A 25,540-nucleotide genomic window follows, 5' to 3' on the forward strand; every position below is an offset into this window, starting at 1 on the left:
ACGGACCCAACCCAAAGGGTGTCAAGAATCTTCTTTCACCAACTCTTAAGCCTCCCCGCTTAACACCCACCTCACCGAGGTCCAACCCCTCCTCGCCCCACCTCGCTCCAAGGTTAGCTCTCGGTCAACTAACTGGGTGGTTGGTCCCTGGGAACTTCTCCCCACCCTCGGGCAAAAGAATGTGTGTTTTTCGCCATTTCTTCCGCCCCTGCCACATGACGGATGTTCAACCAGTTGATGGATGACCTACCGACCAACGCCCACCTTCTGGTCTGAGCAACTAGAACGCGGAACAGGGGCGGGCTGAAGGGGGCCTTCCGCTGAGGTCTCAGTGTTGAAACTAGCCAGGGTGGGCTAGGATCCCCGCACAGCCCGAGATGCGCCCCCGACCCAGCAGCAACGCATTAACCGGGGCAAACTCGCGACCACCACCCCCATTCGACCAGTCCCTGCCGGAGTGTCAACGGGGACCCGAAAGGACTAGGAGCGTGCCTGCGAGGAATCTGGAAGGCACTCAGGCCGGGCGCAGTTTCCGGCCTCCCGGGAGCGGGCGCTTGCGCTGGGGGCGAGGAGCCAGCGCTGGGTGCGAGGAGCGCCGGAGCCCGCAGCCCCGGGGAGAGGTAGGCTGCGAGGCGGCGGGGCGGGAACTACAAATCCCAAGGGTCGTCTGCCCGAGCGGCGGAAGGGGCGGTCTCGGGCGGGGCGGAGCGAAGCCCGAGGGGCTCTAGGGCCACGCCCCGGCTGCGGGCTCGGCGCGCGGGGAGACCATGTCCGGAGGCAGCAGCTGCAGCCAGACCCCGAGCCGGGCCATCCCCACCACTCGGAGGGTGGTCCTCGCCGACGGCGTGCAGCTGCCCCCCGGGGACTACAGCACCACCCCCGGCGGCACGCTTTTCAGCACCACCCCCGGAGGTAGGCGCGGGCTCTGGGAGGGGGATGGCCCCCTGCGCCCCGGCTCTGGGTGCGGGCGGTGGGGAGTCCGGATTCGACAGGAGCGGGGAGTGCTCGGGAGCCGCCAGCTGGACGGGGCGACCGAGTTCCGGGGCGCGATGACTGGGAAGAACGGAACGGGGCATCAGGGAGGCAGTAAGAGTCCGGGAGGTGGTCGCAGGGAGCGAGCATGGGGGTCGCCTGCGATCGCCAGCCCTCGGGCGCGAACTCCAGTGACGCGTCTGCCAATGCCAGGAGTTTCCTTCTTTCTGGAAGGGACACCTGACTCCCCCGATCGTCGACCAACGCACAAACAAACGCACGCTTCCAAGAGCGCCACATGCTGAGGCGTGCTGCCCCTTGTGGGTGTTGGGGGCAGTTCTGAGGCTGAATAGGGTGGGGTCGGGGTGGGCCGCGCACCACGGGAGAGGTTTTGTGGGATGAGATGTTGGGATCAATGACCCTCGCAGAACCCTTCTTCCTTCCCGAGGCCCCCCAGCCCCCCAGCCCCGGCTTTGGGCGGAGGGTGCTCGCCTGCTCCTGCGGCGCGCCTCGGCGGCACGGGGAGCAGATGGTTCTTTCAGGCGCGCGGCGGTTCTGCGCGCTGGGACCTGGGGCCGCGAGCCGCGCTATGCAGAAAAACACGTTCTTCTGTCCGGGGGGAAGGGGAGGGAGGGAACCGTGTGACCTCCGGGAGCGTGGATGAGGAAGAGGAAGCTGAGCTGGCGCGGGTGGGGGCCCGCTTCGCGCTGCCCTCGGGAGCCTGGCATTCGCTCCCAGCTCCGGAGCCCGGGTGCTGATGAAACCTGCCCGCGCGTTTGCGTGATGAAATCCCGGAGCTCGCCGCTCCCCTCCCTCCCTCCCTCGCGCCGTCCCCACCCGCTCCTGCCCGTCTCCCCTGGCCTTTACGCCCTCTGCCTCTGCTGCTTCCCAAACTACTCGAGAAAAGCGCCGCACATTCTGGCGTCCCGAGTGGGACTCACGCGCTCGGGCGCGGCTGCCCGCCTCGTCGCCTGGCAGCGTCGGGGGCCACTTGCTGCTTTTCTCAGGCAGCTGCCCCACCCCCGGCGAGCACAGCCAGATCCGAGGCCCTGGTTTTGTTTGACCCAAAACATACAGCGTGCGAGCTGTTAGCCAGCTGAGTGGTTCTTGGACTGCGGGGGCCGCCTTTTTCTGTGGGATGCTGCACCGAGGCCCCCAAACACGCGCCCACGGTCCAATCTAACACCCGATTTCCCAAACTGAATGGGACACAGCCGCCAAGCGCAGAGGGGGGGAAAATGCTGCCTCGTCTATTAAAAATGACCCCAGGGATATCTCCCAGTGACTCTTCTGTCTCTTTTGAGTCTGATTCTCTTTCCATGCTGGGCCTTATGTAGTCCGTGCTACTCTGCTTTTTCTGGGCAATGCTGTGTCTACCGGGACCTTTCCGGACAGTTTTGGGGTCCCCTCCAGTGAAGGTGTGAGCCGCTGCTTCATCTGTTCAGGGTGGGCAGTGACTCAGGCCTGAAGGCTTAGGTGGCCCTATTTTGCACCTTTGTTGCTAGATGGGGTGGATCAGCTTGGAAGAAACAGCCGGGGGTGCTGTTTATGGGAAACTCTCTTCCACTTCTCCTTTTGCACTGGTAAATTGCGGTTTGGGGCTGACCTCAGCCAGTCTCCCTCCTTTTGAAGGTGTTCATTTGAGAGAGGGACAAGAGGCTTCTGCATCAGTGTGACAGTTTCTGAGGCCAACTGGAAGGAAGATGGCAGTGCCAGAAGCCTAGAGAGTGACCAGCCTAGAGACCAGCGGGGAGACGCAGCTCACAGTCCATAACCTGGAGAATCCAGGCTTACCTCTGCACAACCAAGGCATGGAGTCTTCCTCCAAAGCCCACTTTAACACAACCCTTTTGCCTGCAGACGGGCTTGACCTAGTGAGTAGAGATCATTCCTGGCCCCCTTCTGCTTCCGTCTAGAGTGCTGTTTCTCAGTCTTCCAGGGGGCACATGAATTACCTGGGGACCACATCTAATTCTGTAGGTTAGAGGTAGGACCTAAGATTCCACATTTCTAACTAGCTCCTAGTGACTGGTGTAAAGACTACTCTCTGAGCTCTCAGGAATTGGTGGAATGTGACAGCCCTGACCAGTTCTCCTCTGCGGTCTGACAAAAAAAGTGATGCATCTATCCAGGTAAACTTCTCCTGAGGTTGGGCCTGGCATCTGTCTTTAGTTGTTTATTTGTTTGTTAGCATCTGTCTTTAAACCAGAGTCTGAAGAGCCAGGCTCTCGGCAGAGTCTGTGTGGTTGGATAGTGTCAGAAGCTACTGGAGTAAAGTGTCCACTGGTCACTCTTGCTGGGAATGGCTCTGCAATGTGTGCCCCGGGGGAAAATAAGAGCAGATGATTTGAGCCATCTCCAATCCTCTGACTCCAGTTTGCTTTCCATGCTCATTAACCCTACGCGGGCTGAGCCACTGATCTGAAGTTAGATGTCTGGAGAATTGAAGAGAAATTTACTTAAGAGAGTGTCCCTGATGATGAACACTCAAGCTTGTGGAATCTTATGGTTTGGTTTTGTTTTTTCCAATTTTATTGAAGTATAATGGATTGACAGTGTGTTCATTTCTGCTATACAGCAGAATGACTCAGTTATATATTCTTTTTCATATTCTTTTCCATTAGGGTTTTGTGTTTTGTTTTTTTTTTCCTTTTTTGGTTGTGCCATGCTTCTTGCAGGATATTAGTTTCCTGACGAGTGACTGAGCCTGCACCCCTTGCCTTGGAAGCGTGGAGTCCTAGCCACTGGACCACCAGGAAGTCCCTTCATTGGGGTTTATCACAGGACACTGAATACAGTTCCCTGCGCTATACAGGAGAACCTTGTTGTCTATCCATTCTGTATATAATAGTTTGCATCTGCTAATCCCAAACTCCCAACCCTTACCTTCCCCACCCCAACCCCCTTCCTTGGGCAGCAAGTCTATTCTCTGTATCTGTGGAGTCTTAAAAGTCTTAAGTAACACCGTAAACCACCAGAACCTTTGAGTGGGTCAGAACCCTTCATCCACCCTTCCCCCACCAACCTCTGCATTCCCAGTTCTTTACTGGATGTTTGACCCCAAAGCTATAGGAGTTGTTGCTTGTTTTGGTAGTCGTACCTAAGCCCTGGATCTGGATAAGGGTAATCAGAGGTAAGCAGCTAGGACTGCAGGTGTTACTGGCACCCTTGTTTGGTTAGACAAACAAAGCCTGCACCCAGGAAGCTTACCTTGGGGCAGCTCCCGGGTCTGGCCCTGGATCAGAGAGTGCCGGGAAGAGGACAGGGCAGGCTGGGCGCTGAAGCCGGAGCGTGGCCAGCGTCCCCAGGCCTCAGTCACACTGCCTCTTTATTACAGGTCAAGAGAACTTGACATTGACATTAAGGCAAGGAGGGAACTATAATGGGCCTCTGTTTATACTGACTCGAGCTTCCTTTTAAAGCGCTTAGAACATTCCATACTATGTGCTTCATTAAAGACTGGCAGAGACCCTGGTGTAGAGAACCCATAGCCTTTCTGATCTTACGGCCATGGCATTGGAAGACAAAGTGTGACCTCGAGGGCTTCCATTGCAAGCTAGAAAGATGAACACACCCGAAATAGAATTATAAGCATCGGAGTTGTATCTGAAGTAATTAGACAGACACTTACCTCACCCCTGAAAACTTGCATGATATTAAGTGAGACTTGCCCACTCCAAGTAGCCAGTGTGGTTGGCCTTACATTCTAACAATGTAGACACAGCTGTTGGATATGAATTGCTTTCAGACCTTACTTTTTTATCCCCCAGTATCCTCAAGGGTGGCAGGGCCTCATTATTTGATAAAGAGATTTGTTTGTTTTTTTCCTGAAAGAACAAAAAAGTCCTTCATTACCAAATTTGGAGAAAGGGCCAGAAGGATGGATGGTGCCATATTGACTGTTGGTATAAAGTAGTGAGGCGTTTGCTTATCAGGGTCTTTATTTGATGTCGATTTAGGAAAAGGCAGCATTGTTGAAAAGAGGATTGCTTCCCAGGGTGAAATGAATGAAAAATGTTTATTTGTGCACATAGCTTCTTGATTCTTGAATGAAAAACATGTCATGTTCTCGTTTTACTGAGATCCATGCCAGTGTTCTTCCTCTTTTGTGATTCACAACAATGATTCACATGTCTTTGTTTACATATTTGTTCCCTAGATTAGACAGGAAGTTCTTTCAGAGATGGCTTACTCATCTTTGTAGTGCAGCCAGCCACATCAGATATCTAAAAGGTGAGGGGTGAAAAACTCCTGTGATGAGTATTCTCAGGGTTGACCTAGTATCTCTACTACTAGGCTTGGGTCTGGGCTGGCTTAATAAGAATGTTTAAATTTTCTTTTCTGTCCTCTTAGTTACAAGTATAACTGTTTATCTTGGAATGTCCCAGAAGCAGAAGCTAACTTTCTCTGAACTTTCCCACTTATCCCAGTATTATTCCAAGTTACTATGAAGCAGACTGTGGAAGGAAGTGACTTTTTATACTGAACTAGTCAGTGTTGGGGCCTAGGTCTCAGACACTGGGATTCATGGTCTTCATTTACTTGTTTGTGGCCAGTATTGCTGACTCAGCAGAAATAGGTGACATCTGCCCATGGCATTTGGATGCTTAGGACATGGGCCTTGTAATCCATTGCTTATGCCCCCGAGGGTTCACAGGGAGAGCTCAGATACTAGACCCAGAGATCTAGTCTTGATGAGAAACACTGTATCAGCTAGCTACTGCTGTGTAACAAGCAATCCCCAGATTTAGTAACTTCAACCACCACAACAATAATCTGTTATTTCTCTTCATTCTTTGGGTAAATTAGGCATTTTTTGATCATCTTGCCTGAGCCCACTCAACTGACTGCATGCAGTTGGCCGTTGGATTGCCCTGGACTGGAAGTTTCAAGGTGGCCTTAGTCACCTGTTTGAGTATTGCTGGGGACAGCTGGAAGTTTGGGCTCTCTGTCCTCATGGCCTCACACCATTCAGAATATGAGTTATTTACATGGCAGCTTCCAAGGCCTCTTAAGGCCTTTATTCAGAAGTCATAGTATGTCACTTATACAGTATTCTGTCTGTCAAGGCAAGCCGCAAGGCTAGCCCAGATTCAAGAACGGAAATGACTCCTTTGAATGTGCGTAAACCGGGATAGGAGGGTTTATGTGCGCCATGCTTTGAGACGATGTTCAACAAGGGCCAAGCCTCAAAGAACAGTCCTTTGAGGGGATTTAACTGCTTGTCCTGCTGAGTGGCCAGCAGAGTCAGGGCCAGATGTTGATCTTCAGTCACTCAGTCGTGTCCGACTCTGCGACTGCAGCACGCCAGGACTTTGTGTCCTTCACCATCTCCGGGAGCTTGCTCAAGCTCATGTCCATTGAGTCAGTGATGCCATCCAACCATCGTGTCCTCTGTCGTCCCCTTCCCCTTCTGCCTTCAGTCTTTCCCAGCATCAGGGTCTTTTCCAATGAGTTGGCGCTTCACATCACGTGGCCAAAGTATTGGAGCTTCAGCTTCAGCATCAGTCCTTCCAATGAACATTCAGGATTGATTTCCTTTAGGATTAACTGGTTTGTCCAAGGGACTTTCAAGAGTCTTCTCCAACACCACAGTACAAAAGCATCGATTCTTCAGTACTCGGCCTTCTTTATAGTCCAACTCTCACATCCACACATGACTACTGGAAAAATCATAGGTTTGACTAGACGGACCTTTGTCGACAAAGTTAATGTCCCTGCTTTTTAATAGGCTGTCTATGTTGGTCATAGATTTCCTTCCAAGGAACAAGCGTCTTTTAACTTCATTGCTGCAGTCACCATCTGCAGTGATTTTGAAGCACAAGAAAATAAAGCCTCTCACTGTTTCCATTGTTTCCCATCTATTTGCTGTGAAGTGATGGGACTGGATGCCATGATTCTTCGTTTTTTGAATGTTGAGTTTTAAGCCAACTTTTTCACTCTCCTCTTTCACCTTCATCAGGAGGCTCTTTAGTTGCTCTTCACTTTCTGCCATTAAGGGTGATGTCATCTGCATGTCTGAGGTTATTGATATTTCTCCCAGCAGTCTTGATTCCAGCTTGTGCTTTATCCAGCCAGGTGTAGGAGACAGGAATCACGAGCCTGTGTGTTTATCTACTATTGGTTTGAGAACAGAGGACACCTTCCTGAGAACATTGAGTCATGGATCCCATGTCCTGCTTTCAAGCCCTTCTGTTCAGCTCCACAAAGCAAAACACACAGGTGGACACGGTGCCAGGGCGCTGGGCCACATATTCACCTGGTGTCACGCGTACTCCTACTAACTGCCGCCCAGCCTACCTCCTGTTTCCCTTCAAATGGCCAGACTTCAGGTACTGGCCCCCTCTGGCCAGCACTTGCCTTTGAACAGCCTTGATTTTCTGGAGTCCTGGCAAGAGGCAGGTGTCTGAGCCCAGGGGTCCACAGGTGAGTGGGAGAGAGACTACTGCTGGTGGCGGCCGCAGAACTGGGTCTCTTGCCTTAAGGAGTGTGAATGGGTTTCTCTCTTCGCTCTTCTGAACCAAAGGGGACAGTGGACCTGTGCGGATTTGCTAGGTCTCCTGTAACCAAATCCACAGACCGGGTAGTTTAAACAACAGAAATTTATATTCTTCTTGGTCTGGAAGCCCAAGATCCAAGTGTGGACAGGTTGGTTTCTGCTGAGGCCCCCTCCGTGGCTTGCAGAGGCTGCCTCCTGCTGCTCCTCTATCGAGGTGGTGGTGGTGGTCCTTCTGTGGAACGGCTCTCTCTTACAAAGACACCCGCACATTGTATTAGGGCTCCACCCTAACGGCCTCCTTTTCACATAATGGCCTGGTTAAGAGACCTTATCTCCAAATACAGTTACACTGAGGTACCAGGAGTTGGGGCTTCAGCATGTGAATTTGGGGGCATGCCATTCACCCAAAAAAACAGAAACTTTCCAGCAGCAAGGGTGGGTATTTCAGAAGGGCACTCACTGTTGGTAGTGAATTTCAGGGGGCAGCCTCACCTGGCTCATAGGGAAAGGGGAGGAGCTTGGCCAGCCTCAGAAGAAGCCGTTCAGCTGTTTTGTCCTGTCTCCGGAGAAACTTTGTCCCTTCTGCTTAATTTTCAAATCAGCCTGCCTGTTCCCTCGTGGGACCACTGGCTAATGGCCCCTTTGTTACGCCAGGGCCTTCATAAGACCCCTAAAGGGTCTTTGGGGGGCGGATTTTTTTTTTTAAATGTTTATTTATCTGGTTATGGCAGGTCTTGGTTGCAAGATCTAGTTCCCTGACCAGGTATGGAACCCGGGTCCCCTGCATTGGGAGCCTGGAGTCTTAGCCACTGGACCATCGGGGAAGTCCAGAGATTGTCGGGGTCTTGGTTCTCCCCGCAGAGCTGGCAGGGTGGGAGGGGAAGGGCAGTGGGAGTGAGCGAGCTCTGCTTCCTTACCCAGCTACCCCCCGCCACCCCCCTGGGCCAGTGAGCTGTGCTTGCCAAGCAGACCGTCCTGCAAGAAATGGCCGGGCACCGCTGCTGAGCTGAGCATACGCTCTTTCCAGTGTGTTTCTCCCTGGCGCCTGGCCCACGTCCCAGCACAGGCGTTCAGCCCTCTGCCTGACCCTGTTATGAAATGCTCTCCCGCCCCTGGAAGGGGAACAGCAGTTCTAGGAATTCCTGCTTGTACTCTTGCCGGCCTCACGTCCTCGGCCCCTGGGAGGCGTGTTCCTGCCTGCAGAGGCCCGGGAAGAAAGCGGGACCAGCGTCTCAACTTACAGGAGCCGCATCCAGCTGCCTTTGGGCCCCGGGGGCTGGACCGCAGGGAGACGGAGGAGGAATGTAGGAGGCCTCCCTCCCAGGGAACATCCTGTCCTCAAACAGACAGAAGAGGAGGCAGAAGTCTGAGGACCCTGGTGGCTTCCCCTTGGCCGGTGCCGGCTGGCGCAGGGACCCAGGCCGCCTGGCTCATTGTAAACAGAGGCTGGTCTTTAGGGTGGGAGGCAAGACAGGCTGGGTCTATCTTGGGATGGCTGCAAGGGGCCGGCCTTTCTGCACCTCAGTTTCCTGCCTGTGAGTTCAGGATAAGGTGTCTCCCTCGTGGGGGTCCGGGGGGCACGGAGACCTAGCAGATCAGGCCGTGGCAGGCAGGGCTCACGTGGTGCTGTGATTTTCACAATGTAACACTCCTGTGCGGCTCGGGTTTTATCCTCACCCTCCTCTCAGAGCTGAGGAGTGAGGCTGGGACTCGGAGGTGAGGGCTGGTGCAGTGTCGCATTCACTTTTGAGCCCCGAACTGCTGCCTCCCGGCCCCAAGCTAATTGCACCACTTTCAACTTAAAAGCACCTGCCCACAAGGGGATCCTAAAAATAAATGGTTGGTATCAGAGCTGGAACACACCCGAGAGATTATCTCTAAAGCCTGACCTAGGGTTGGGGCTTTAAAAATAGTTTGAATGATCCCAGAACAAGTCCTTGTTTACAGGCGAGGAAACCAGACCCCGGGGCATGTGTGCCTTGCTTTATGCACTCAAGCAAGCTGTCCTCATCCCCAAAGCCTGCCTGAAGAAAAAATACAACTCTTGCATTTGGTGCATACCTGGAGTGTAAAGTCCCAGATGACACTGGTTACCGAACATGCCACAGCTCACGGTGTTTCTCTGGACCAAAACAGGAGGGAGAATGCCCTTACCCTCCCCCCTAGCCCACCCCCTTCTCTCCAAGTCTCTTTTCAGGGTTCTTACCTCCCCTCTGATTTACCCCAGCTTTTTTTTTCTTTTTCTACCTCCATATACCTGAAGTCACACTGGTCGTGGCAATACCGAGGACTTGCTTGTTTAGGGCTGACTTTGAGCCGCTGTGCTGACCCACTCGGTGACCCTGGGACGCTTGAACTGCCATCATCACTATCACCCCCATTCTTCAGGGGAAGAGATCGAGGCACGAGGACTTCTCTGGTGGTCCAGCGATCAAGAATTTCCAGTGGAGGGGACGCGGATCCGAACCCTGGTTGGGAAACTAAGATCCCACACTTCGAGGGGCAGCTAAGCTCACATGCAACAACTACTGAGCCCTCATGCTTCACCTAAGACCCGACGCAGCCAATAAATAAATAAAAGAGAAAGAAAAGAAGTCGGGGCAGAGAAACATGGAGGAATAATGCCCAGAGTGGATAGAACCAACAAGCGGGAGAGCTGGGTCTCTAACCACTAGGCTGTAATAAGAACAGCGGGCATTCACACCCCACCCCCCATCATGTTGTGCCAACGCTCCTCTCTCCATAGCTGGGAACTCTGGCAGCCGGCTGGACTCAGGGTGATGCATTCACATGGGCTTCCAGTTAGAAGACAGCGTCAGCTATTCTCTACATGTAGTTCAGGACGAACCCTTGAACTCAGAATTCGGTAGGATCTCAGCTACACAAACGGTTGGAAGGGTGGGGGGCAAGTTTCACCTCTCTTCTGCCCCTGCCCTGTGGGAGGCAGGTTCTGGATTCCCTGGCTCTGCACCTGCAGTCCCTCCCGTCTGAATCATCTGAGTACCACCCCCCACTCTGGATCAGTGCAGAATTGGGGTGACAAGGATGCTTCCATGACTCGGGTTAAGAGTCAGGGGGCTTGGATTCCCTGTTGCCGGTGGTACACACGGGGTAGACTTCTCCCTGCCCCTCTGTGGTCCCCATCTATGTCTCTAGACTCCAGACACGCTTGTTTCCAGGTCTTTCTCCGACTAAGTGTGTATCTGAGATCAGAGGCTATTCCTGTATCTAATGGTCCCTTCTATCTGTCACATCTGGCCTGTGTGGTCCAGAGGGGTTCAGTGAAGGACTATATGACCCAGCACCCCTACTCTCAGGGCGTGTGATCGAGCAAAGTTGGCAGTTGTGTGGGTGGGTGTTAATGCTTGTCCCGATCCTTGAATACAGTTCCTGGAGTTACAGTCTAGCGTGGACGGGGCTGGTGCACACGGCCTGGAGATGCTAGAGGGTTGCGCTCACCACTCTTTCCCCAGCCCAGCAGAGAGCCTTCAGGACATGGGGAGTCTGTCTTGTTCCATCTATGGCAGTTTCAAGTTGACTTACTAGGAAAGGAGATTCTGACCCTATATCCTTATTTATTTGTTTGCTTACTACCTCTGTATCTTTATTACATGTCAAAGAGTCAGACACGACTGAGCAACTAACACATAGATCCTTGTATTTTTTTATTTTAAAAATATTAAAAAAAATATTCAGTATAAAAGGTATATTCCTTGCTTTAATCCTTATCTCACCCCCAGAGATAAGTAAACAAAAAATACAGTTCTGTAATTTTTGTGTGTGTGTGGCCAGTGTGGTGGTGGTTTAGTCATTCAGTCGTGTCCAACTCATCGTGACCCTGTGGATTGTAGCCTGACAGGCTCCTCTGTCCGTGGAATTTTCCAGGCAAGAATACTGGAGTAAGTTGCTATTTCCTTCTCCAGGACATCTTCCCAACCCAGGGATCAAACCCAGGTTTCCTACATTGCAGGCGGGTTCTTTGCCAACTGAGCCACAAGGGAAGCCCAGACAGCGTACACTTTCTTTCTTCCAAGTAGTACCTGCACAGCATTGCACTGTAGGTCTGATCCACAATTTATTTAACCTGTCCCTTAGTTCTTTTTTTAAAGTCAAAGTTGTGTGTGTGTGTACGCTCAGTCATGTCCGACTCTTTGTGACCCCATGGACTGCAGCCTGCCAGGCCTCCCTGTCCTTCACCATCTCCCGGAGCTTGCTCAAACTCATGTCCATTGAGTCGGTGATGTCATCTAACTATCTCGTCCTCCGTCGTCCCCTTCTTCACCTACCTTCAATCTTGCCCAGCATCAGGATCTTTTCCAGTGAGTCAGTTCTTCGAATCAGGTGGTCAAAGTATCGCAGCTTCAGCATCAGTCCTTCCAATAAATATTCAGGATTGATATCCTTTAGGATGGACTGGTTTGATCTTCTTGCAGTCCAAGGGACTGTTAAGAGTCTTCTCCAGATGGAGAATCTCTATACAGCCCACAAAAACAAGACTTGGAGCTGACTGTGGCTCAGATCATGAGCTCCTTATTGCAAAATTCGGGCTTAAATTGAAGCAAGGAAAACCATTAGGCCATTCAGGTGTGACCTAAATCAAATCACTTAGGATTATACAGTGGAGGTGACAAATAGATTCAAGGGATTAGACAGGGTTCCTAAAGACCTATGAATGGAGATTTGTAACATTATACAGTGTAAAACATACTGATCCGATATTTTTATAGATCATACTACATTTAAAGTTGTTACAAAAAAAAATAATAAAGTTGTTACAAAATAATAGCTCTGTTTTCCAATGTTGTGCAATATATCCCTGTAGCTTGTTTATTTCATACATAGTAATCATACCTGTTAATCCTTTACCCCTAACTTGCCCCCTCTCTCCAATGGTCACCACAGGCTTGTTCTCCATTATCTGTGAGTCTATTTCTGTGTTGTTATATTCATTTGTTTGTTTTATTTTTAGATTCCACACATAAACAATTACAGAGTATTTGTCTTTCTCTCTGGTTTGTTTCACTAAGCATAATACCTTCCAGGTCTATCCACATTGTTGCAAGTGGCAAATTTTCATTCCTTTTTTATGACTGAGTAGTATTCCATTGTGTACATGTATTTCACATTTTCTTTATCCATTCATCTGTTGATGGACACGGGTTGCTTCTATATTACGTATTGTTTTTAATACTGTGATTCTTGATGAGTCATGTAGATGTTAGTGATAGCATTCCCATTTTTTACAGTCTTCTTTTTTTTTAAGTAGAATTATTAATTTTTTTAGTTTAAAATGTGCCCAGTACCCAAATCCTGAAATCATGGATCTCTGCTCAACAGTCTTGTTCAGTGCTAAATCGTGTCCGACTCTTTTCAACCCCATAGACTGCAGCACACTAGGCCTCCCTGTCCTTCACTATTTCATGGAGTTTGCCCAAGTTCGTGTCCATTGAATCAGTGATGCTATCCAACCATTTCATCCTCTGCCACCCTCTTTCTTCAATAGTCTGTAATATTCTCAATATTCTGCAATAACCTAAATGGGAAAAGAATTTGAAAAATAAGAGATACATGTGAATCACTTTGCTGTACATCTGAAACTAATACAATGTGTTAATTAAATATAAAAGAAAAATTTTAAAAAGAAAAATGTAACTATAAAAAAATAACATATGCTTAGTTTTCATTCAGGTAAGTCTTCCCACACCCGCCAGCCCCTCTTAAGTGCCTCTCAATATGGTTTCACAGTCAGACCCCTGCATTTCTCCATGCATTTTCCCTCTTTTCTGAGCAGTTTGGTGACTCTGGACCTGCCACACAGCTGCAGGCATGGGATTCCCAGGAGCCTCCGGTCTTTCTCTGATTTTACTGACTCCATCCTCCTAACACTTTCTGCAGATGTCTCTGTTCTCCTCCTATTTGGTTAGCGTTTGGCTGGGTATAAAACTAGGCCAAGATGACTTTTGTCCCAGAAAGTGAAGGCATTTGACCCACTGTCTTCAGGTTTTCCGTGTAACCGTTGAACATTTTGATACGTTCTTACTCCCAATCCTTCTGAGCACCTTTCAACCCTTTCTGGAATATTTCATGATTTACAATGAATCTTAAGCTAGTGGTTTTTTAATTCATTGCACTGGATAGTCAAGTAATCTTTCAAGACTCATCTCTCTCAATTCAGCAAAAGTATCATTTCTTTTTTTTTTTTTTTGTATTTAATTAATTCTTTTGATCTTTTAAATAATTCTTTTGATCAAGTTCTCTTGCCTCTCTTTCTTGATTTCCTTTTATCCAGGATTTAGGTACTGTCTCTAATTGGTCTCTAATTGGTTGTCTTTTTGTTTTCTGCTCCGTTTATTATTTAAGAGTGAGGAGTTGCTCAAGAGCTGGCTGGAAGCCCCTTGTGTGTTCCGGAGACTGATGGGCTCGATCTAGTGGCTAGCTGGGGTTTTTTTCATGTGAGGTAACCGCCTCCCAAAATCTGTCTCTGTAGGTCTTTATCTTTGCTCTTTATTCTGAAGCAGAGGCGCGCAGAGGGTGTGAGGCCACCATTCAGGAGATCAGCTCATTTTGCCTGCCTGGCTTCCTCCTGGGTGACAGACAGGTGGCCCCTCTCCTTTTCTCAGCCCCCTTTTCCTTGATGCCTATAATTCCCGACACTTCCTGGGTTCGACCCCGCTTGCTTGCTGTTACAACCTCGACCGCCACCTTCCTACCTTTAGCTGTCCCCCTTTTCCTCCTGTTAGAACCATTCCTGGGACTTCCCTGGTAGTCCAGTGATTAAGACTCTGTGCTTCCACTGCAGGGAACCTGGGTTCCATCCCCTGGTTGGGGAACTAAGACCCCACATGCCACAGGGTGAGGCCCCCTTCAAAAAAAAAAAAGGAAAGGGGAAAAAAGAGCCATTTCTCCATTCACTTTCTGTCTTCATATATCATGATGTGGAGAAGGCAATGGCACCCCACTTCAGTACACTTGCCTGGAAAATCCCATGGATGGAGGAGCCTGGTGGGCTGCAGTCCATGGGGTGGTGAAGAGTCGGACATGACTGAGCGACTCCATTTCCCTTTCCACTTTCATGCATTGGGGAAGGAAATGGCAACCCACTCCAGTGTTCTTGCCTGGAGAATCCCAGGGACGGCGGAGCCTGGTGGGCTGCCGTCTATAGGGTCGCACAGAGTCGGCCACGACTGAAGTGACTTAGCAGCAGCAGCAGCATATTGTGATGTGGAGAACAGTCGGAGCCCCGTTGGCATCCAGGTGGGCGCAGGAGCTTCTGTTTCTTGTTCTTGGTGTTTTGTATGACTTGTGAGAGAAGCAGGAGGAAGAACTGTCTTGTCTCTGCCACCTGGAAGCTGTCTAGATCCTCAAAAGCTCTCGTTTATAGACGCCTTGTGGAGGGGGCTTGTTTTCCCTTGCACAGACAGGAAGTGGGTCCTCAGCTAAAGAGTGTTATGGGGGGGCCGCCTGGTGTGACACCCACGCGCCCCAGAGGACCACAGCAGAGCAGCACCCCCAGCCGCCGCTGTTGAGCCTCACAGGGTCCTCAGCATCCCCGCTGGTCCCCACTTCCGTCCCCATGAGCAGACCAGTCCCAGCTCCGGGACTGCGCTGCAGCCGCATCAGCCAGGGGTTCCCATTTTCGACAATACAGGACTGTGTGTGTTTTGTTAGGTTTGCCTCATCTGTGGAGGCTTAGGGAATTTCCAGATCACTGGCCACAGAGGTGGATCCCATGAAGGCTTATTAAAAGAAAGAGTTAAAAAGCCAAAGCAGTTCCATCTCCAGCTCCTATTCCTCACAGGCCCCAAATTAGCCAGTCAGTGGTGACTCTGGTCTCCTCCCAGGCTCGGTGCCTCGTCAGCTGACTTTCTGGACACCACTGTTTACCCCATTGTCTACCCCACACACAACACCCTCCCTCCCCGGCTGAATTACTCTGATGGTGGGTTTTATATATATATATATATTTTTAATATATATTTATTGAGCTGTGCTGGGTCTTAGTTGTGGCATGCAGGACCTTTCCATTGCAGCATATGGGATCTAGTTCCCTGAGGAGGGATCGAACCCCGGCTCCCTGCGCTCAGAGTTCAGTCTGTCTTAGTCACTGGACCACCGTGAATTCCAGGGGTGGGTGTTGAAGGTTCCACCCCTACCAGAATTTAGATTATGGATTATATTAGCTCAAATGAGGATTTTTATTTTTAAATAAGTGCCCTAGCTATAGGATAAAGGGTGCAGAGGCCATTTCTTTTTCTCTTTTAAGTGTAAATACTGATTCTTAAAATACCGGGGGCCACTTCAGAGTATGTACCCCAAAGAATTGAAAGGAGAGTATCAAGATATTTGCACACGATGGTCCTAGCAGCATGATTCACAATAAGCAAAAGGTGAATGTAACCTGAATGTCTGTGAGTAAACAAAATTGGTATATCCATACAATGGAGTGTTATTGTTTAGTCGCTAAGTTCTATCCGACTCTTGTGACCCCATGGACTGTAGCCCGCCAGGCTCCACTGTCCACGGGATTTCCCAAGCAAGAATACTGGATTGGGTTGCCATTTCCTTCTCTAGGGGATCTTCTCTACCCAGGGGCTGAACTCGAGTCTCCTGCATTGGCAGGCAGATTCTTTACCCCTGAGCCACCGGGGAAGCCCACAATGGAATATTATTCAGCTTCAAATGGAAGGAAATTCCCACAGAGTCCAACCATGTAGATGAACCTTGAGGACATTATGCTAAGTGAAACAAGCCAACTGCAAGAAGACAAATACTATAAGATTCCATTTACATGAGGTACCTAGAGCAGTCCAGGCTTCCTGGTGGCTCAGATGGTAAAGAATCTGTCTGCAATGCAGGAGACCCAAATTTGATCCCTGGGTCAGGAGGATCCCCTGGAGAAGGAAATGGCAACCCACTCCAGTATATCTTGCCCGGAGAATTCCATGGACAGAAGAGCCTGGCAGGCTACAGTTCATGGGGTCGACAAGAGTTGGACACAACTGAACGACTAACATGCAGCAGGGCCGTCCAGCTCAGACAGAAGCAGAGCGGTGGTTGCCCCTGGCTGGGGGAGCGGGGATTGTTTCCTGGATGGAGTTTTAGTTTGGCAGGATGAAAACTGGCCTGGAGATGAGTTGTATGACAGCATGGGTGTCCTTAAAACAACTCAGCTGTGCATTTAAGATGACTTCAGATGCTAAGTTTTATGCTATTTCTGTTTTACCACACTTGTTAAAAAAACAAACAAAACCAAACCACTGGGGGCTCGTGACCTTTAAAGAACCTCAGAAGCTGCTGACCTCCAAGTTCTTTTTTGAGACGATTGAATCTCTAGCTCTCAGGTTCAGCTCCGATGGGGTTGGTCGCTCTACTCCGTGGTGAACAAACAAACAAAAAAACCCAAGGTGGTATTAGGAGTTTGGGATCAGCCGATACAAATTTGTGTATATAAAATAGATAAAACAGGGAACTCCTGTTAGGACTGTGCTTTCACTGCCAAGGGCCCCGTGTTCCATCCCTGGTTAGGGAACTTAGATCCCACAAGCTGTGCGGTGCAGCCAACATAAAACAGGCAAAAGTCCTACTGTAGAGCACAAGGAGCTATTTTCAATAGCCTGTAATAAATCATAATGGGAAAAAAACGTGAGGCATATGATATATATTCAGAAATACATGTATTACTGAATCACTCTGCTGGACACCAGAATCTAACACAGTATGGTAGGTCAACTATACTTCAATAAAAATAAGTAAAATTTTTTAAAATGCCATGGTGGCGGGTGGGAAGGAGATAAGGGGGTAGGGTGCCCAGGCCATGAGGACTAAGAAACAAGAGAAAAATGGGCCCATCTCTGAAGCCATGATGCCCTCTGTCCAGAGAGGGCACTGTGGTTCTCCATTTGGAGCCCATTGGGCGTGTCGGCGCACAGCCCTTCATGGTAGAGGTGAGGAAACCGCCCTTACAGGTGAGGCCCAAATGGGGGAGGGCCACAGGGCCACCCGGCTGGTTGGGAAAAGTGACAGTCGCTCAGTCACTCTTTGCCACGCCATGGACTGTAACCCACCAGGCTCCACTGTCCATGGGATTCTCCAGGCAAGAATGCCGGAGTGGGTTGCCATGTCCTTCTCCAGGGGATGTTCCCGACCCAGGGACCCAACTCGGGTCTCCTGCATTGCAGGGGGATTCTTTACCTTCTGAGCCACCAGGGAGGGCTGGTTGGTAGCAGGGCCTAAAGTACAGCCCCAAGTCTGTGTCCTTTGCTGTCTGCCCCTCCCCCTTAGAAACGTGAGCTCTGAACTGCAGTCCTCCTGGTGATGAGGGGCAGGACTGGAGTCAACCTCAGCATCACTTGCCCCAAACGAGGAGAGCGAGCCCAGGTGGCCACCTGGCCAGGCCGAGGTCAGACCGGGCCAATGTGAGCAAGGAGGCAAAGTTCATCCTTGGGTCTCTCTCACCACCCTCTGCTCTTCAGCATCCCGGGTCCTCCTCGGCACCAGGAGCCCAATCTTAACTCACATCAGAGCTCAGAGATGCACGCCGGTCCCTCTCCTGTCTCGGGGTTTAGTAGACAGGCAGTGCTCAACCTTGAGAAATGAATGTCAGCTATTGGAATGTCGCTCAGCAGAGCCCTTAAGTCAGGGACATATTTCAGAGCTATTGATGAGGATGGGCTTTCCTGGAGTCCTTGCGTCCTGGTTTCTAAACTGAGGCCATTCACTATCCACCTACAGTCTTCATTTTTTAATTGATGTATAGTTGATTGTGTTAGTTTCAGGTATTTCAGTTCAGTTCAGTCCAGTCGCTCAGTAGTGTCCGACTCTTTGTGACCCCATGGACTGCAGCACGCCAGGCCATCCTGTCCATCACCAACTCCTGGAGTTTACTCAAACTTATGTCCACTGAGTCGGTGATGGCACCCAACCATCTCATCCTCTGTCGTCCCCTTTTCCTCCCACCTTCAATCTTTCCCAGCATCAGGGTCTTTTCCAATGAGTCAGTTCTTCACATCAGATAGCCAAAATATTGGAGTTTCAGCTTCAGCATCAGTCCTTCCAATGAATATTCAGGACTGAATATAAGTTTCAGGTATACTGCAGAGTAATTCGGAGAAGGCAATGGCACCCCACTCCAGTACTCTTGCCTGGAAAATCCCATGGATAAGGGAGCCTGGTAGGCTGCGGTCCATGGGGTTGCTGGGAGTTGGACATGACTGAGCGACTTCACTTTCCGTTTTCACTTTCATGCATTGGAGAAGGAAATGGCAACCCACTCCAGTGTTCTTACCTGGAGAATCTCAGGGATGGGGGAGCCTGGTGGGCTGCCGTCTCTGGGGTCACACAGAGTCGGACACGACTGAAGCGACTTAGCAGCAGCAGAGTAATTCAGTTATACATATGTACAAATCTATTGTTTTTCAGATTCTCGATCCCCTGGAGGAGGAAATGGCAACCCACTCCAGTATTCTTACCTGGAAAATCATTCTTGCTACAGTTCATGGGGTCATAAGAGTTGGAAAGGACTTAGCGACTAAGCAACAAATGTAGGTTGTTATGAGACATTGAGGATAGCTCTTACTGTACAGTTGGTCCTGGCTGGTTATCTGTTTTATATATAGGAGTGAGTATGTGTTAATCCCAAACTCCTCATTATCTCTCCCCCTCTTCTGCAGTCTTTAATCATACTTTGCATTCTACTTGTATGTATATTTAATATTTCTCTTTGTATCACCTCTTCTTTATTTTTTTTTTTACCTCTCCTTTAAAATTTATCGTTTTTTTATTTTTTTGACCGAGCCCCATAGCTCGTGGGACCTTTTGTTCCCCTACCGGGGATTGAACCCACACCCCCTGGGCAGTGAAAGCTCAGAGACCTAACCACTGAACTGCCAGGGAATTCCCTAGCTTTTATTTTGTATATTATGTGATATATAACATGTACCATTACCATATTCAATTACATCCTGTTGTATATATTGAAAGGAAGTTTGCTATCACAGCTATATATGGAAAACCAGAGTCACTTGCCATAAATAGAAGTAGCTATAAAAAGAAACATAAGAACAAGAAGACAGTTTTAAATTCTAGCTACACACGCCTCTGCCTGCTGAAGGCTGAGCCTGGGGCCTCCTCCTTGTGGAGAAGGGAGCCACTAGCGAATGTTCTGGAGGGGTTATGTTACTCGGACCACAGCAGGGCTGCAGAGATGATCAGGATTTAGATGGGGGCCCAAGGGGAGTCACCTTCTCACTCTTCAGTTATTTGTGAATCAGCGGGCCTCCTCCCTGGCTCCTGTGCTTGAGAACACACTCCTTTATTTAAGGAGCCCTCATAAGAGGGCTCCTGGGAGGCTTAAGGTCAGTGAATAATTCTATAAGACGTGGTCCCTCACCCTGGGGTGACGCTTGAGAAAGGAGAGTGAAAATTAAAGGAATGGCCGAGTGGAAACTGTGAAGTCGGTGACACATGAACAGAGGATGGGTAACCGGGCGCTGGGCGGAGCAGGGGTGTCTCCGGGGAGCTGGACCGAGCAAAGAGAGTGTGGTGGGGCTGGGGGTGCTCCGTGTCACTCCCACAAAGTCCAGACCGGAGGAGTTCTCACGTTTAACTGGTGGGGAGTGGTTGGGGGGGGGTGCGGGTGCTGAAATCACTTACTTTTCTGTTTGCTCCTTTGTCAAATGGAGTTAAAAGATTCTGGATATTCCCCCAAGGGTGTGTAAGGACAAAATTGAAAAACACATAAAAAACCCACTTTGGGGACTTCTCTGGGGATCCTGTGGTTAAGACTCCGCCTTCCAATGCAGGGGGCAGGGGTGGGTTGCATCCTTGGTCAGGGTCAGGGAATTAACCACATGCCACTGGTAGGGTGTGGCCAAAAATTAAAAAAAAAAAACAAAAACAGCAACAACACAAGACTTTCTCCGCGGAGCACCCGCCGACCCCGACCCCGGGGAGATGGGGCGGTTCGGCGACAGCAGAGTCCCCGGCTGCAGGCGGGCAGTGAGTGAGCCTCACACCTCCGCCCGGGCTTTTGCAGGAAAGCCTGCTTGCTGCCTCTGCTGGAGCCGGGCCTCAGGGGGAAAAGTCAGGCCAGGGGCTTCTCCGTGGCTTTATCCGTGTCCCCGCCCCCTTGCAGGTACCAGGATCATCTATGACCGGAAGTTCCTGATGGAGTGTCGGAACTCACCTGTGACCAAGACGCCCCCGCGGGACCTGCCCACCATTCCCGGGGTCACTAGCCCTACAGGCGATGAGCCCCCCACGGAAGCCAGCCAGAATCACCTGCGCAGCAGCCCCGAGGACAAGCCGGTGGGCGGTGAGCGGCCAGGCTCAGCTGGACTCTCCTTCCAGGAAGGGGAAGAGCGGGCGTGGGGTGGGGGTGGGTGTTCCAGGGAGCACGGCGATGCTCCTGCCCATGGAGCAGTCCACAGGGCGGGGGAAGGGTCTGGGGTGCCGCACTTTCATCGGAACCCACTTTCCTCAGCAAAGGGGCCCAGGAACCCCAGGCAAGGCCATTCAGCCTCATCAGTTAGTCTCATTAGTGGGGAACTTGTTTGAAAGGAGATTGCATCCAGGAGGCTCCTTTGATGAGCCCTTGGATAACCTTTATACAGTTGTCCCTGAGGCATATCCGTGTGTCTGCAGCAACTTGGAACACACCCAGGATGTTTTTGTGCAGGAAGTTGCTTATCAAAAGCACAGCGTCCTCGCCCTCTAGGAAATTACAGGTCTGCAGGATCAGAAAGGCGTCAGGGACGTCAGGTGTCCTAGTGGATCCTGGAGGCGGTGGAAACGGTGCAACCAGCTGTTTCTGTAGTGGACAAGGGGAGGCCGGGTCCTTCCGGTGTCCAGTCCCCACCCTCATCCCCACATCCCCTGTCAATCAGAGCAGCCACCCCTGCAGAGATGCTTGAATACAATCTCCAAGCATCAGGGACCGGCTGGCCGGAGCACCTGAGCTCTTGCTATGGGAGGAGGGAGCATAAGCACTGGCAGAGCCTGGAAGCCGCTGACCTTTCACCCGAAGGCAGTAACCGAGCCCAGACAGGAAGCAGCTGGGCCCTCGAGCTTGGCTGGCCCTGCTGACAGCGTGGAACCCAGCTCCCTGGGGCCTGCAGGCTGTGGTTCACCAGGACCTCAGGAGCCCCACCTCCCAGAGCGGGCCGCACTTGCCTTCAGACTTGGAGAGCCTTGGACAAAAGAGAGGTGGACATGGACCCACAGAGCCCAACAGGAAGGACGGTTCGGGCAGTGAGGTTCCCTGCCCTGTGATAAGAGATGGACAGAGCTTCGCTCGTGGCTCAGCAGTAGAGAACATGCCCGCCAATGCAGTACACACGGGTTTGATCCGTGACCTGGGAGGATCCCACATGCCTCAGAACAAGTAAGCCCGGGCACCTCCAACAAGCCTCCAACAAGCTCTAGAGGAGCCCAGGAACCGCAACTAATGCCCCCACGTGCTTCAGCTCCTGAAGCCCGTGTGCAGAGCCCCAACAAGAGAAGCCGCTGCAGTGAGAAGCCTGAGTTCTGCAACTAGAGAAAGTACCAGCAGCAGCACAGACCCAGCACAGCCAAAAATAAATAATTACTATTTTTTAAAAGGATAGACAGAAGGATGGAGAGAGTCGTGTGGTTGGTCCTCCACTCCTCTTTTGCCTTAAACCAAAGACTGGTAGTTGAGGATGGAAGCTGTCAGTACAACAGTGGCTCGGTCACCGCAACCTGAAGGCTGTCCGCCGCCTGCACTTGCATTCCGTCTCCCCTCCTGGTGTCTTGAGCTGGTCTGGCCCACAACAAAGGCTCTGACCCCACCATGGCAGTCTCATAGTCTGCACAGTTGTTGGGATGGGGTGGGCTGAAGGAGGAGGCATGTGGTTTTCCATGTTGCTTCACTGGATATAAGAAGCCAAGGCTCCTGCCCTTGGACACGCATATTTGTGTCAACATAACCAGAAGTCAAGGGCAGTTGTTCCCCCGTGGGGGTCAGAGCAGGCCTCCTCCCTCCAGAACCTTGGAGCAGCCTTGGCCAGGAGGTCAGGCACAAGGCGGTTGCATTAAAAAGGAAAACAAGCTGCCGCTGCATGAATTACTTGGCAATTTTACTGGTAAGAGTTGGCCGAGGGCAGCGAGCAACTGAATTCCCCAAAGAGCTGCCGTATCGCAGGGTCAGGCTCTTCTCTGGGGAATCGGGTGTAGGCAGAGGAGGTTAGGGTACCGTGTCCTAACCCAGAAGTTGGGACACGTGCTCAGAAAGGTTTTTATGTTTTAAGGAGTATGTGTCTGTGAAATTGTATTTATTTCATATCACAAAGAGCCATTCACTCTTCTTAAAGAAAATAGAAGTGATCCAGAAGATAGGGCTGGCAGCTGTTCGGTGGGGAGATGTGGCCTCTGCTCTGGGATCGGGGGAGCAAACACTGCTGGATGTGTGTCTCAGGAATTCCTGGGCCTGCCCTCTGTCCGCTGTCCTCTGCAGCACGCCCCTGGCCCCTGCTCTCCCTGTTGGAACGACAGAACGGGAAACAACAGCTCTTTGCAGACTCTAGAAGGTTCAGCCGTGTCACGTGCCCATGACTTACCCAGTCCTCTGCCCCCTCTCTCCCCAGGTGAAGAGTCACAGTTTGAGATGGACATTTAAAGGGCCAGCCATCGGAGTGAGCCATGCCTTCGGGCCCCAGCGGCCCCTCTTGGGAGAAGTCACACCAGCCAGGCCTTATGCAAGCAACCATCCTGGGCAGGCGGTAGGCGTGGGGCCGGCCACCCCAGCCCCCTGCTCCCTCACTCAGGGCCCCTGCCCCCCTTCTTCTTCGTGGACACCAGCACATACCTCCGTGTGCCTCCAACCCTGCAGGAGCTAGCACCGGAGGGCAGTGACCTCGGGCGCATCCCGCAGCCCATGGCCGGCAAGTGGACACGGAGGAGGCCTTCTGAACGGTCCTCCGGCTCTCCCGGTCCCCTCCTCTGGGGGAGCACCCCCCCCCCCTTAGATTGGTGTGTGGGGAAAGCTCCCCACCCCCTCCCTTCCCGAGAAAGGAAATAAAAGCCACCTTCGCCCTAGGGCCAAGAGTTGGCCCCTGTCTGAGCTCTTTTCAACTCTGTATGGATGTCTAACGCTTCTCAAGCACTCCCTGTTGGCCTCTCAAATTGATGGTCGCACGGACCCTTGTGGGGGGTGGTGAGTGGAACGGGGTTACCCTCGTGGTGCAGCTCAGGAAGTGAACCACACACACTCCATCACAAGTGTTGTCCTGACAAGGGTTGAGCTGTGGTCCTCTCATCTCCTGTTTTTCGGTGCTGGGGGCTGCCTCTTTTCTGGGCTGGGTCCCCCCCCAACGTGTCCACTGGCGCAGTCCCCTTCACTCTGCAGCTCCCACCCTGCAAGCATCAAAGGCCTGACCCCCGGTGTTTGTCAAATGTCCCTTGTGTGCTGCCAGCGGGCCCAGACCCCTGAAGAAACAAACTCCCTGCCTTCGGGATTTCACTGAAATGTAAGGTTTGCCCATCAGAAAAGGTAGCATGAAAGAGGCTGCATAGGAATTGGTTTCCAGCAAGTGGTCCACATAGGGGAGGCTCCATGGAGCTGATGCTACAGCTGGGTCCTGAGAATACCTGATTGAGGGGAGGCCGGGACCCAGGTGGCCAAGGGCAGGTGGTCCTGGAGAAACAGGCTATACAAAGACAGCGCGTCAAGTTGCCTGCTTTGGCCAGAGCAGGCAGTTTGTGAGGGTAGGGGTGCCTTTCATAAATGACAGAGGGGTTCAGATTTCTAAGGGCCTCAAATGCCAGGCAGAGGGGCCCCACTGGGAAGCAGCAGGTGCATCTCATACACAGGGTGTGCTCAAGGGCAGATGGCCCTTGACCAAGAGGCCGTGGCCGACCAAGAGGCCATGGCCAACCCAGAGCTCACCAGTTCTGGACTCAGAGCACTTATCAGCCTGCTGTTTGGGGAGCAGAAGGCCTTAGTGGCTGAGTCCCATGCCTGTTCTTTTTCTCTATAGTTGAGTTGGAGTCTCCTCCCCTCCCTGGACTGCGAGGGCAGCTGGAATCCTTGTGCCTGGTGACAGAGTGTGGGAGGATCCAGGGCAGGTTGACCCCAGGCCTGCAGCATGTTCTTTTCTTATCAGCATGTACTTTTCCTATGGATAGGAAGTGAGACTGGAGGGGCCACCACCAGAGCAAAGACAACAGCTAAAACCCCAGCTAAACTAATAAAAATAAATGAAAAAAAAAAAACCCAGCTAGGGGACTTCCCTGATGGTCCAGTGGTTAAGACTCCGCAGTGCCAATTCAGGGGGCAGGAGTTCGAGCCCTGATCCGGGAACTAAGATCCCACACTGCTGCATGGCAGGGCCAAAATAAAAAAACATCAAAAAAATAAAACCAACCCAACAACAAATAAAGCGCCAACTAGGATCAAAGTAGAGATTGGCACAACTTTCCCCTAAAAGCCTCTTACTCTCTCCCCTTCTGACATCCAACCCGAGGCCTTGCTCCCAAGTCCAGTCCCCTTCTTGGTCCCGCATCTCAGTGTCCAAGGGTAAAAAATTGGCACCTCTGACAATAAGAGATTTGTTCACATGTTGTGAGCCTTTCCCATTGAACAGAAGTATCTCCTCCGGAAAACCCAGGTATTTCTTGAGCATCACCCTGGCTGGGTTGCTGTGGAGTGGCAAAGGTCTGTGACACGGTCTGGTCCTCAGAAAAATCTTGTGGGGGAGATAAAGCTCCCGTGGTCCAATTTAACATCCACGGGGATATTCTGAGAAAGCCTCACAGTTGGGCCTGCCCTCGTCGGGCATCTGATTTTGTAGTTAGGGAAAACCCAGTGACAACTGTGGGGCAGAGGCCACACGCTATGAACCAGGAAAGGACAAGGAACTGATTTTGGCTACGGTGTGTGTTTCCCAAGGATCTTTCGACTTGATCTGGAGACAAGAGGTGCTCTGAGTGGAAGAGGACACCCAGAAATGTCTTAAAAAGCGTTATTTGCAGGATTGGCCGTTGCGTGGAAGCTGTCAGTGCCCCGGCATTCCTGTGTAGTCAGACCAGAGACCTCCCTGACTTTCTGCACCA

At 51.2% G+C, this 25,540-nt stretch overlaps 1 protein-coding gene across 1 annotated transcript; it reads left to right on the forward strand.

Annotated features, from left to right (window-relative positions):
* The first annotated feature begins 717 nt into the window (after positions 1-717).
* On the forward strand, positions 718-23,549 carry EIF4EBP1 (eukaryotic translation initiation factor 4E binding protein 1). The gene is made up of 3 exons (XM_065947268.1): positions 718-912; positions 20,604-20,783; positions 23,074-23,549. The coding sequence occupies exons 1-3, from the start codon at positions 768-770 to the stop codon at positions 23,103-23,105; spliced, it is 357 nt and encodes a 118-aa protein (XP_065803340.1). The 5' UTR covers positions 718-767; the 3' UTR covers positions 23,106-23,549.
* The last annotated feature ends 1,991 nt before the right edge of the window (positions 23,550-25,540 follow it).

The sequence above is a fragment of the Muntiacus reevesi genome, chromosome 10 (genome assembly GCF_963930625.1).
Source record: "Muntiacus reevesi chromosome 10, mMunRee1.1, whole genome shotgun sequence".
In the NCBI taxonomy this organism is placed as follows: domain Eukaryota; kingdom Metazoa; phylum Chordata; class Mammalia; order Artiodactyla; family Cervidae; genus Muntiacus; species Muntiacus reevesi.

Excerpts from the sequence above, each read along its gene's own strand:
- EIF4EBP1 (XM_065947268.1), top strand. The coding sequence starts at position 768 with ATGTCCGGAGGCAGCAGCTGCAGCCAGACCCCGAGCCGGGCCATCCCC. Across the intron at positions 913-20,603 it reads TTTCAGCACCACCCCCGGAG|GTACCAGGATCATCTATGAC; the intron begins GTAGGCGCGGGC and ends GCCCCCTTGCAG. Across the intron at positions 20,784-23,073 it reads CGAGGACAAGCCGGTGGGCG|GTGAAGAGTCACAGTTTGAG; the intron begins GTGAGCGGCCAG and ends CTCTCTCCCCAG.